At 39.0% G+C, this 12,413-nt stretch overlaps 1 protein-coding gene across 1 annotated transcript; it reads right to left on the bottom strand.

Moving 5' to 3' along the window:
- Positions 1–778: 778 nt before the first annotated feature.
- On the bottom strand, positions 779–12,164 carry HSPA14 (heat shock protein family A (Hsp70) member 14). The gene is made up of 14 exons (XM_056482121.1): positions 12,060–12,164; positions 11,889–11,969; positions 11,624–11,706; positions 10,576–10,624; positions 9,681–9,774; positions 9,472–9,562; positions 8,277–8,381; positions 7,540–7,701; positions 6,972–7,127; positions 5,653–5,755; positions 3,929–4,141; positions 3,366–3,539; positions 2,752–2,822; positions 779–1,486 (listed from the first exon to the last, which is right to left on the bottom strand). Exons 1-14 carry the CDS (start codon positions 12,114–12,116, stop codon positions 1,408–1,410), a joined length of 1,518 nt encoding a protein of 505 aa, XP_056338096.1. The 5' UTR covers positions 12,117–12,164; the 3' UTR covers positions 779–1,407.
- Between the last annotated feature and the right edge of the window lie 249 nt (positions 12,165–12,413).

Genomic DNA, 12,413 nt, shown 5'->3' on the forward strand with positions numbered 1-12,413 from the left:
GAACTGAAAAGAACGCCGGAGAAATGGTCCCGGCACTATTAGAGATTTAAGAAAAACAAACAAAAAGTTACACCGTCATCCCACCTCACTCGTCGTATGAGGTGTTTATTATTAACGTAGCTTTCACAGAATCACATAATCGATCAGTTTAGAAAAGGCCTCTGAGATCATAACTTCCAACCTATGACCAACCACCACCGTGTCACCCAGCCCGTGGCCCCGGGTGCCACGTCCCGGCTCCCATTGAACACCTCCAGGAATGGCGACTCCACCACCTCCTGGCAGCCCCTTACAATGCCTAGTTACCTTTAATGTGAAGAAATTCCTCCCACTGCCCAACCCAAACCTCCCCTGCCACAGTTTACAAGTCAGCAACCTCTCATCCTGTGGAGCTCTTTCTCCTGGGCAATCACTGACATGAAGGCTCCTCTCAGGCATTTGTTGAAGAGGTTTTCAAGTTTGCTTCAAATCTCAGGTAATGGAATATAATCCTCTTCAAACCCAGACAGGTTTCAAATACCAGACAAGTATCCCTTGCTCTATGTTCTCTAATTTTTGAGGCTCTTCTGTGATACTTTCAGTATTTTACAAGGTAATACACAGTTCTAAGCACTGAACTGTTGTCCCTTAACTGCACTTTAGGCTGAGATCCTCATAGTCCATAACCACACCTGCCTGCTCCATCTAGTTATTGAAAAAACCTGCCAGCTTACACCCAGACAAGTGTATGACAATACAGATTTAAAACAGTACCACAAAAAATGGAGATTGCCAAGGATCTGCGTAAAAAAAATTATTTTTTAATAACATATAAATAAACACACTTAACTCTTACATTTCTCAGGTAATATCACAAAACCCTTTTACAGAAAAAAAATCTCCTAAAAAAAAATTCACCTGCTCAAAAAGCCAGCACAAATGGGCTCCACCTTCAGGGTTTTGGGCAATATCAAGACCACACAGGATTCTAGTATAATTACCAGAAATTGGATTTTCACCAGTCTTGTTTTCTAGGGTTCAAAGCTGTACTACTGAAGCCACAGATGCACTGGCTGAATGGGTACAAGACCTGATTAGTCAAGTAAAAATCTTCAAACTATGTAATATGCTTGTTGCTGAACCACAGGCACAAGCATTTGTGTTTTGCATTTTGTAAATCAACTGCTGATAATTCAGCCATCTGCTGTTCACTATCTTGACTAATGCTGACTAATTGTCACTGTCTTGACTAATGTTTTGCACCACACTCTAAGCAGACTTGGTGGCAAATTAATTTGGTGGCATTTTACTTTAGTTTATTACAGTCCTCTGAGAATCATGAGAGTCATCACAGAGAGTCACTGCTTTGGCAGAAAAGCCAGTAAGAGACAAAAATCAAGTTAGAAAAGTGTTGCCTTCCAAAATGGACTATGATGCCACTTCAACAGTGATGATTTCACACTTTCCAGTGTCTTGATCTGTGCAGGTAACGTGCAAGGACCCATCCCTAGAAAAAAAGATAGTGTTATGTTTAGGATTATCTCAACAACACTTACTATGTTAGTGCATGTGCCAGACAGGATAAACAATAGTCTTCAGACAGATAAAAGCATGACAGATCAGCATCAAAATATCCAGGGACAAACATGCTTCAATGCAGATGAAATTAGTTTATGAAATTAAGTTTATTTTAGTCAGTGTTTTTATATGCACTTCTTGCCCTTAAAGCATCTATATTCTCTACGTATGCTGGAATATATCTAGGAACACATTTAAATATTGCAATTGAATTTATTTTGTGCAGGTTTGTAACTAAAATACAAGGAATATTTTGAATAATATTCCACATGAGAACTGAGTAACAGCAATGGATTGATAAACATGTCATAGCATGAGAACATGACTTTTGAAGTGTAAGTAGTCTTTAAATTCCAAGGATCTCCTTCAACAAGGAAAACCTTAATTGTCAAAATCCAAGAATTAAGAAACAATATTGAGCCCTACTTCAGCTAGGCATACAGTCATACAAAATATTTAGGTATAAATAGATGTTTTCTACTAAGCTTCCTCTCCCTTTTCCCCTAAATATTACTTAAACCTCCTTCAAAATAATGCTGTTTTTCTGTATGACAGAGTTGCACCTATAATCCCCAAAATGTTTTCCTTATCAGTGCTCAGTATAAATCTCTGTATGACAAACAAGGCATTTTAGTTGAGGTCTATTAACAGGCATTAATACACCTGATAGCTAACATAAGAAAATGAACTATTTTTAAACTTAAATAGCAAATAGAAATTTCCTATGGCATTGCTTCTCTGCTTAACAGCCCTGCCTCTGAAAGGACAGAGCCACTGTAAATTTGACAGTCTTTCATAACTAAAGAAGACAAAATCTCCTTCAGTTTCTCCCAAGAGTGTGGGCATTCAGCGAAACTACCCAACCCACTTGCAAGCCTGAGCATTACAAGTCTGACTGTCTGAGATCCTTACTGCTCTCACAGTTAAACTGATCAACAGTTCAGAAGTTGCTAAAAATAATCTACACAATTGTATTAAGCTTTGTTTCTTTAGGAATCAAACAATGAAAGCACCAGAGCTACTGAAGAAAATCCACATTTCTACAGAATTTACGCCTGCTAGGACTGTACAGCCCTGTGACCAATAAAATGCTGAAAATTCTCAAAAAAATTAAATACTCTGTAACAGGAGCAAAGACTGCTTGTCAGAAGTGTGACACAGCAGGGTAAACAGCAGAACAAGTGTTTTGAGTACCTTTTCATAGTGAGAACAGTCAGTATATCATGTAGGCCATCCTCCTTTTTCTCTAAATCCTGGAGTACAATCTATTAAAAAATAAAAAAAGTTTGATTATAATAGGTTCTTCAAGTTCTTGTGCAGCAGTTCAAGGAAAGTGACACAATAGCCAAGATGTGAAAATTCATGCATTGTTTTTGTGGTTTGGGTCAGGATCTATCCCTGATTTAGCTATCACTCCCACAGTGCCCTTTAGAATACTGTAATTATTAGGTAATGTCCCTCCTCTATCCCCTTTAATGATATCTGGGCAGAATTAAAGTGGAATAACAATCTTCTTAAATATTCCATGAATTTCAGACACATCTGCCCCTTTCCTGATGCTTTCCAATGAAAGCACATCATAACTGTTTCAAAAAAGCTGTGTTTTCTCTGTAGTTTGACTCCCAACCAACAGCTTTAAACCCTTACTTGACAGAATCATTTCATCTTTCCACTGTGGTAAATTGAATTTATTGCAATTTTCTAACAACAAGCTTTGGTATTGGTGAAATTGGTTTCCACTTTTTTTCCAGGTCCAACTGATTTCCAGGCAGCTGCTGTTAGAAGTGCACAAGAGTGCACACCCTCACCTGTGCAAATTTCTCTTCTTCATTCATGGGACTCTTCCCCAATGACTCGTACAGCTCAAGGCACACAGAGGAAGTATTTCCAGGAGCATGCAGGGTGTGCTGCCTTCGTGCTGGCAGTGGTGTCCCTGATGGAAATAGCACTGTGAACTTGTCAGCCCCTGATTCATCTACTCCCTTAAAAAAGAAAAAAAAAAGAAAGAATATAGTTCATGTTTTTCTTTAGGTGCTTCACTGAGCTGGAAGTGTTACCACAAGAAAAGAAAACCAAGATCATTCCCTCTATCACATTTACCATCACAGCAGGTAAAAAACCCTGACATTCCTATAAATGAGAAGTCCAGCTATTACAACATAGGAAAGATACAAACTATGTCCCCTTAAAATCAGTTTTTCCTGTCAATTTTTTTGTCAATAAGCCTAAGTTACCATGTACTGATGATCTATAGCAACTCTGTAGATGTAATTATAAAACAATGCTGTTTCTCTAACATCAGTCACACATAATCAGTGCTATATATTCACTGCAACAGTAAAATTTTCTAATATTGTAAATTTAGCCTTACCTTAAGAAGAATATCTTTGGCAGAACACTCAATGAGTGCATCTTCTTCTAACAAGGTATTCTCTTTCCCTAGCAGAATTCCTGCCTCTATGGCTGCACCAATGGGAATAACTTCATCTGGAGGAATTGAATTCAGTAATTCCACAGTTGGGAAAATATCTTTGATCAGCTGCTGTAGCTTTGGGATTCGGGCAGACCCACCACAAAGAACTACCTGAAAAACACATCATAATAATTTCAAACCTTTAGTCTGTGACATAAAACAGACAGGTCACACCCTGCACTGCAGAAATACAAACTGCTCTAAGATATTTTATTATCTGCAGTTGTTGAAATAAAAACTGATGTCATCTTTTCTTGACTTCTGATACTTTTGCTTTTGAAATTAAAGGAAATATGATGTCTTTGAAAAGTTTTTCTTACAGCAAGAATCACCTAGATAAAGTAACACTTTGAAAACTGAAAAATTCAACACAAAAAGAACATCAGGTTGAAAGGGACTTCCAGAGGTGATCTAGTCCAACCTCCTGACCAGAACAGGCACAGTTACAACTGGCTGCTCAGGAATATGTATCCTCCACAGATACATATTCCACAGACTCTGTAAGCCCTTAATTCAGCATCTGATTTCCCTCATACTACACATTCCTTTCCTGGCATCTAAAATTTCCCCATGTTGTAACTTGTGCTGCTTGCCACTCACCCTTCAATCATGCATCTGTAGGAAGGAGCATGTCAGGTATTATCTGTAAGTCCAAGTCTTACTACAGTGACTTTGTTGACATCAGCCAGATATGGAAACAAAGCTAACTCCCACTTTTCCTCATGTAAAACATAAAACCAATTTACAACTCTGAACTTATTTATTTTTACATTTAAAGTGTTCCACTGTTCTCCATCCAAAGCATTAAAGCTTGAGAACCTAAAAGGCCACCTAAAAAACACTGCCACCAGAAAACAAAAGCCATTCTTTCAACAGTGGCCTGGGATACTTCATTAACCATCAGAGAAACTGAGATGTGACAGAGCAAACACTAATTAAGAGTCTGAAACAACATCAAATGTCATTGAAAGCACCAGACAGCTTTAGCTGCAGACCTGATGAGTCAATTCTGCCAGCAATGAATGCAGCACCATTTTCCAAGCACAGGTACAAAGTGGGGAGATGAATTTCCTCCCTTACACTAAGAGACATGAATTAAACTAATAATGTTTGCTGCCTTGCTCACCACCTTTGGGATTAAAACACTCTCTGGTTTGGCACCTCATGTGGTTTTTAAGCCAGCAAGGAGGAGCACAGGCAAAAAGTGGACACTTAGTGATTTGTTCAACTTCAAGTCAAAACTTTGCCTTTATTCAGAATTGTCAGCAAACCCTGTCCAAAATCCAATGAAGGCAGAACAAAGCCCACAGACTGAACTTAAGGAAGGTACTCCTCAGGTTGAATTTGGGCAGTTACACAAACACCAAATGGAGACAAATCTTCCCAATCTATTCGATACACAGTAAAAACACACAATTGAATAAGACTCTACCTTATACTTAACTTCAAATACCTGCAATGAAAAGCAATACAGCAGTTCTAAAGATCCTGAATCTATACTTTGTTGGATCCCAGTCAAAAGTGCTCAAATATATCATGAAATCTCAGTCTGCAAGGAAAACAGGCTCCAAAAGCATTGTTCTTGTGGAAACGTCCTAGAGATAAAAGATTTATATTCTTACCTTATTAATATCATCTGCTGTAAATCCAACTTGCTGCAAGAGCTTTTTAATTGCTTCTACACATTTACTAAAAAGTGAAGAACAGATAAGTTCAAACCTGGCCCTAAAAAAAGAAAAATAAAACATTCAAAAATGATCATGTCATCCATTAGAGACAAATACCTGAACTGGAAGAACAAAAATTTTTAGAATATACTTTAGTTCTTCGGCTGGTACTAAGGAATTTTTTAAAAAGTCATCTTTTCCATTATTAATCTTCAAGTGATTTTGTTGTGGAAGTATCTGTGCTATTAGTTCCATCAACACCACCTACATGAATGCACATTCATTCTACTTCAGGGTACTCTAGAGGAAAAAAACCAGTATTGTTGTCTTGACAACACCAGTATTGCTGTCTTGACTCATGCCAAAAAAACAAAAAAAAAAATCCTGTAACTGCTTCATGATCTTTAAAATGGATATAAGGACTCCATTTTCAGGGGCAAATCAAGCTGTGTCCTCATTGTCACACAAGGAAGAGATTAAGCAAATTAAAAAACAAACTTGTCTCTCTGCTTTTGTCTCTTTCAAGCCTGCAAATGAAATTCTATTCTGCACAAATACAACAAATTGAAGTCTGCAATGCTGATCCACAGAATTGGCATCCTGGTCCAAAAGTGAGCTGATCCCAGTTATACAGTTATTGCTTCTCACACTTTCAAACATGCTGTGCCTTATTTTAGCAGCTCCAACTGCTGGACTTCTGGCATGGAAATGTCTGTTTAATTTTGCTGAAACTGCTGCTGCTTTCTGGAAGAGGAATCAAAGCAAGCTAAAAATCTCAGTAAGAGATCATCCCAAGGGAAAAGGGACTGAGTAGGACACAGCAGTAGGAACAAAAAGACAGAAAACATCTTTCTACTCCAGCTCTCACTGAGAAGCAACACCAAGACTTTCAGGAGTCCTACCATTCTGGATCTCATTTAGATGGAGAGTTCACAAGCCATCTTTTCTTCAAGTAAAGCACAACAACAACAAGGGAAACAGCCACCTTCATTCATTACAGTATCTACTCTCCTGCCATCAAGAACTAGACTACAAAGATGGGGTCTCCCCGTGCCTTTTTGCACTTCATTTTCTCACCATCAGGGCAACAGCGTTAGCGTGACTGCCCAGACCCTACAGATAACAGCATAAGAGAACCATCAATATTAAACAGTAAATTTGCCTTCAATCTTACTTCCTTCTCTAAAATAAAGACTATCAGAAATCAAAACTTACTGAATAAACATCCATAATACCACCTAGAAAGATTTCAGTAGCTTCAAGATCTGCCTTACCTGGACACATTGCAATCAAAATCCAATCCATCATACAATGAATCTACAAAACAGTTTGCACTTCCCAGAGTTGATAAAGAGTGTTTTGCAATATCAGCACTGTTCATTAACTTCATCATGGCTCTGGGATTTCCTCTAATATCATGTTTACAAGACCTGTATTAAAAAAAAAAAAAAAAAAAAAAAAAAAAAAAAAAAAAAAGATGAGACCAGCTTAAAGAGGCAGGAATTTGAGTGGTAGCTCTTTCTGAAAGGAAAAACAGCTTAGAGCTCTTGAACTTTTTTTTTGTGTGAACATTTTAGTATTAACTACAATGCCACTACTGAAAGTTTGCACAATCTCAGCAGAGATCACAGCTGAACTGTTACAGTTCAACACCAACTTCAGGCAACATCCAACCAAACCCAGGCATTTCCCAGCCCCAAACAAATCACTGCTCCTTCAACACCGTCTTTACTTGAACCATTTCACTCACAGACAGTCTTCTGTTTTGTTTTTTTTTTAAAGCAAGCACCACATAATGAAGATCCTATCCTAACAGCAACATGCCTGGAATTCATATCTTACCTCTGAAATTCAGAAGCTAGGTGTTGTGCCAGAGCTTCTGTGAAGCAAACTCCACCAATGCTGTCATCTGTGTTTGTAGCGAGTACACGATATATTCCACTGTTTACCTCTATGACTGTGATAGAAAGTGATGTTCCACCCAGTTTATAAACCAGCACATTGCTGCCACGTTAAAAAAATATTGAAAGTAGCATTAATTTTGACACACTTTCAGAAGATTATCACCATGCACTGAAGGTTTTAATTGGACAAAAGAGAATAGTAAAGAAACACCAAACAAGAACAAAAAAAGTTCAAATTGATAGCAGTCTTTGCTATTTTGAAAGTGAATTATCTCTATATTCATAAATACAACCAGATGCACATACTGAACTGCACATACTGAACTCAGCTCTGCTTTAGTTCTTCCAGCCCATGTAAAATGATCCCATCTTCCACAATTAAAACCAGCTATGCCAAAATACGTTTAAAAAGTAATGCATTCTTCTTCAAGACAATCAGCTTATTAAACAGAAAGTCTGAAACTAGGGACAAATCTTCAAGGATAATTCTCAGAATATAAAGATCAAAACAATGGGATTTAATACACTACAAAATTACAACTCCTAAATGCTTATTGTCTTGAGAGGAAAAAGCAAAACGAGCCTCACATTAAGGCAACACAGCATTTCCTCATTTAAGATTTCTCAGGATTTAAGTACAGCAGTTTAAAAAGAAGTAAAATATTAGAATTTTACCTTTTCCCAGTGGGTGAATCTTGGCCAATTCCATAAGCGAGGAGAGCTGCAGATGGCTCATGAATTAATCTCATAACATTGAACCCAGCAGCTGCAGCTGCCTCCCTGCAATGAGCCAGAACAGCATTTCATTTTACTTTAATGATCTCACTATAGTCACACACTATTAACATTTCACCTGAACTACATGTGCCACCTAATCAGACCTTGTTTATAGCATGATATGATATTAACAAGACTGAGTGACTGGAAAAGAAGAGTACCAAGAAGGTCAATTGCTACTGTGTTCTTCAAATAATTGGATCTGCTGTGCGCTCATTGTCAAAGATAACACTGGTCTATCAGACTACATAATCCATAAAAATGCAAAATACACCTCACCCTGAATCAAACCTGGTAACTTATCTTCAGGTGCGGTATTAAAACTCTTTGATACATTATTTCAACATGCCTCAGTTGCAACATTTAACTCACATGTTTTCTTGAAACTTCAGTAACCCTGGGAATACCCAACTACTGTTTCCTTCACTTTGAAGCTACACCAGAGCAATAGAATGTTTCATTATAGACAGTGAATTCCCTAGCTTGTTGTTTTCTGACCAACTTTTAGGTGTGCTTTATTTCTTTCTTCCATGACAACTAAATGTAAGGGCTTCTACATATCAGAAAGTAGAAACAGATGCTGCCATTTATGCTTAGCTTTAAGTATGCTTCTATTTTCCTGCTGAGCAACTGTTAGAGCAAAAGTGCTTCCAAACAGAATTTTGCAAGTAGAAAATTGGTATGTATTCCATACCTGCACTCTGACAAAGCAGACCTCAAGAGGCCATGCAGCACCACTCTGGGGAGTATGAAGGGCAGGGAAGGAAATTACGGAGGAGGGTGTGAAATTATTTGCATTTCAAAGGGGTCACTGAAGATCCTGATCTGAAATGAGGTTCTATCCTTGATGAAATCAAAATTTCCTCTCACTGCAGTGATTCAGAATTTCTTTTTGGTCACATCAGCAAATTGCATTACAAGTTTCTCAACTCAGGATTTGATCTCTTGCTTTCATATTTTCCCAGTTTAAATAACATCCCAATATAATGACTGATGGTCACGAGTTGAAGTCCAGCAGCAGAATTCCCTCTGCTGATCTTCCAGCCCATCTGCTTTAGGCACATAAAGTAACAGAAAACCTCAATGCTCTTACCCAAGGGCATTTTTCTGATTCTCTCCAAAATCAAATGGTACAGTGACAACAACATCATTCACATCTGAACCCAATGCAGACTGGGCAGTCTCTGTTTAGAAACACAGGCAGAGCATGGTCAGTAAAAGCAAAAAAGAAAAAAATGTATGACATCTTAAAAAGGACAGCTTAAAAAGCTAAAACATGTTATAAACTTAATTATTATATACCTTTCATTTTACTGAAAATTAGTTTTGCCACTTCTTCTGGGTTAATAAGTTTGTTATCTATCTCATACTGAAGTTTCCCATTCTTCTCAATTATCTGTAAGCAAAACCAAAATACCTTTGTTACACAGTAATTTGGTTAATAACAAAAAAGTAGTATTTAACTTATGTTTTATTAAAAAAAAAATAGCACTGGACTGTGTAAAACTCTCTGCATTAATATTCTACTACAATGGATAAAGACTTTCAAGATACTTATCAAAGATCACAAAAAGACCTTCAACATATGATAGACACAACAGAGACATCTAAAAACTGAAAGAGTCCAGACTTTCCCTTTCTATTAAGTTTTTCTGAATACAAAAGCAATGCTTAGAACAAAAGTACACTCCTGGTTATATTCCAGAAGAAAAACCCCAGCCATTTAAAAAATTACACCAAATTGAACAGCCAAAACCCAGCGAAAAACTCATTCTTCTGTTATGAATGTAATTTCTAGGATAATTCTTCTCCTGTTTTGCAAAATTTTCTAGCAATAAGGATGGTAATTATGCAAAATCAATACTGAGATTAAATCACTGGTTAAAGATGTTAATCACAAGGTGCTGCAACTTGAGTATCTTCTACCAGCTCTAAGGAAAAACACAACGCTACTACCTAAATATATTAGGATTTATCTCTTTGGAGAATGGCCAAGAGATAAAAAAATTTCAGTTGGAACTAAGATATTATGCTGGCAGAACCCAGAACATGGTTATCTACTGGATAAAAACAGAAACATTCCACATAGCAGCAAAGGGACATGAGATGATGAGAGCTGATCACTATAGAACATGGCCATGGTGTGGCCCAAATAATGACAAGAAAAGCATACAATTACACAAATCATCATACTCACAGAGCATTTGCTTTCTGCAATATATTTCTTTGCCTGAGGGTCATCAGCACTGTCATAAAAATTCAAAACAACAAAATAAATCATGTGTTTAAGGTTAATTGCACAAATGCATCTTGCTGGTATTACTTTTAACATCTCCAACACATCAAGCTATGCTTGAAACAAAAATTCCTGTTTTCACTCTACAGATACATTTACAGAGTAGAAGAAAACCCAGTAGTTCTGGCTGGTGGCATCTCTCATTCTCCTTTCCCAAAGCTTATGATTGAAAAAATACCTACTACTTACAGAAAAGGAAAACCAAAACCACATTGTTTTAACCTGCTATCCCCCATGAACATTATAGAAGATTTCAGTGAAGGTCTGCACCTGAAAAGTGCTGAGAAATACACCAGAATGGGCGACATCTTGTCAAATCCTGTCAATGAAATGGCTGTAACACACAGCTGGGTTATCACTAAAAAGTTTTGTGACATCTCTGATGTTAACACCAACCCAAGAGGTTTAGTTCTACTGTCACTGTAATTGCCAGTGCAAATTGTCACAGCTCCACTAACAGGAATCACAACAGGCACTCATCAATAGTTTCACTGTTGCAATAAAAGCAACACAAAGTTTCATGCAAACAAAACCACAGCGGATTTTACACACAGAAAAGCAATCTAGTGACAAGAAATCACAGGTAGGAAACTTAATGTGTGAAAAGCATATATGCAACTTGCTACTATATTTCACAACTTGATCTTCACAGACAAGTTCAGACCTAAAATACAATTTTTCTTCTCTACTCTTCTATTTCCAGAAGCAACTCATTGCTGCTGGAAGAAAATACAGGCTCAGAAGATCATAGTACCAACCTGGTCTAGGGAAAGCGGAGTTGGAAGGGAGGTGATCATTAAAATCCCTTCCAAACAAAACAGGTCAATGACTCTATGATAACAGAATGATTTTTTTTTTTTAGAGATGCCTTCAGTATTAGTGCTGAGACGTCAAACCAGCTTTAAATGAAAAAAATTTCTCACCGCCTCCCTCAGGCCGGTACTCTTACCTTCGCCCAAGGATCTGCTTTACTTTCACTACAGTGCTTGAAATATTTCTTATCCTACTTTGCTTCGCAGCTAAGCCAACAACCTGAATGAAAAATAAAGAAAAACACACAAGGAAAAACTGAGTAGCAGACAGAGCTCCCTCCTCCCCACAGCATCCAACAACCTGAATGAAAAAGAGAGGAAAATACAAAAGGAAAAACAGATTAGCAGACAGAGACCCCCCCTTCCTCCTCCTCACAGCATCCCGCGGAGGGGCAGCCTCACCTCCTCGCTCTCCGAGAACGCCACAACCGCGGGAGTGACCCTGTCCCCGGCATCGTTGGCGACCACGTCGGCGCGGCCATCCTGGGAAGAGAGAAGAGAGGGAGGCTCAGCCGTGAGCCTGTGGGGGCTCCACGGCCCAGGCCGAGCTCCCCGAGCGGCCCCGGCCCTCACCTTGTAGACGGCGGCGCAGGCACAGGTGGCGCCCAGGTGCACCCCGATGGCCGCCATCGGCCTCTCCCGCCCCGACGTGCCCCGCGCGGGCCCGCTCCCAGCCAATCCCGCGCCGCGCCGCCGCCGGCCGAGCAGCCAATGAGAAATAGCGGAGCGAGAGGCGTCATCGCGCATAGCAACGGGGCAGACTGCGCGCGGGTTTCGGCGGGAAGCGGCGCTGAGGGAAGAGGCGGGTCCGTGAGGGGCGGTGTAACCCGGGGCACCGGGCGGGGGAAAACCGGAGTTAAAGTGCTGGAATCGGAACACAGAGAAATCAAAATGGAAAATCGAGATTAGGGTGGAGAAAGCAGCGAG

This window comes from Oenanthe melanoleuca, chromosome 1A (genome assembly GCF_029582105.1).
Source record: "Oenanthe melanoleuca isolate GR-GAL-2019-014 chromosome 1A, OMel1.0, whole genome shotgun sequence".
Classification (NCBI taxonomy): Eukaryota; Metazoa; Chordata; class Aves; order Passeriformes; family Muscicapidae; genus Oenanthe; species Oenanthe melanoleuca.

Excerpts from the sequence above, each read along its gene's own strand:
- HSPA14 (XM_056482121.1), bottom strand. The coding sequence starts at position 12,116 with ATGGCGGCCATCGGGGTGCACCTGGGCGCCACCTGTGCCTGCGCCGCC. Across the intron at positions 11,707-11,888 it reads CGTTCTCGGAGAGCGAGGAG|GTTGTTGGCTTAGCTGCGAA; the intron begins GTGAGGCTGCCC and ends TTTTTCATTCAG. Across the intron at positions 9,775-10,575 it reads TTGCAGAAAGCAAATGCTCT|ATAATTGAGAAGAATGGGAA; the intron begins GTGAGTATGATG and ends TTTTGCTTACAG.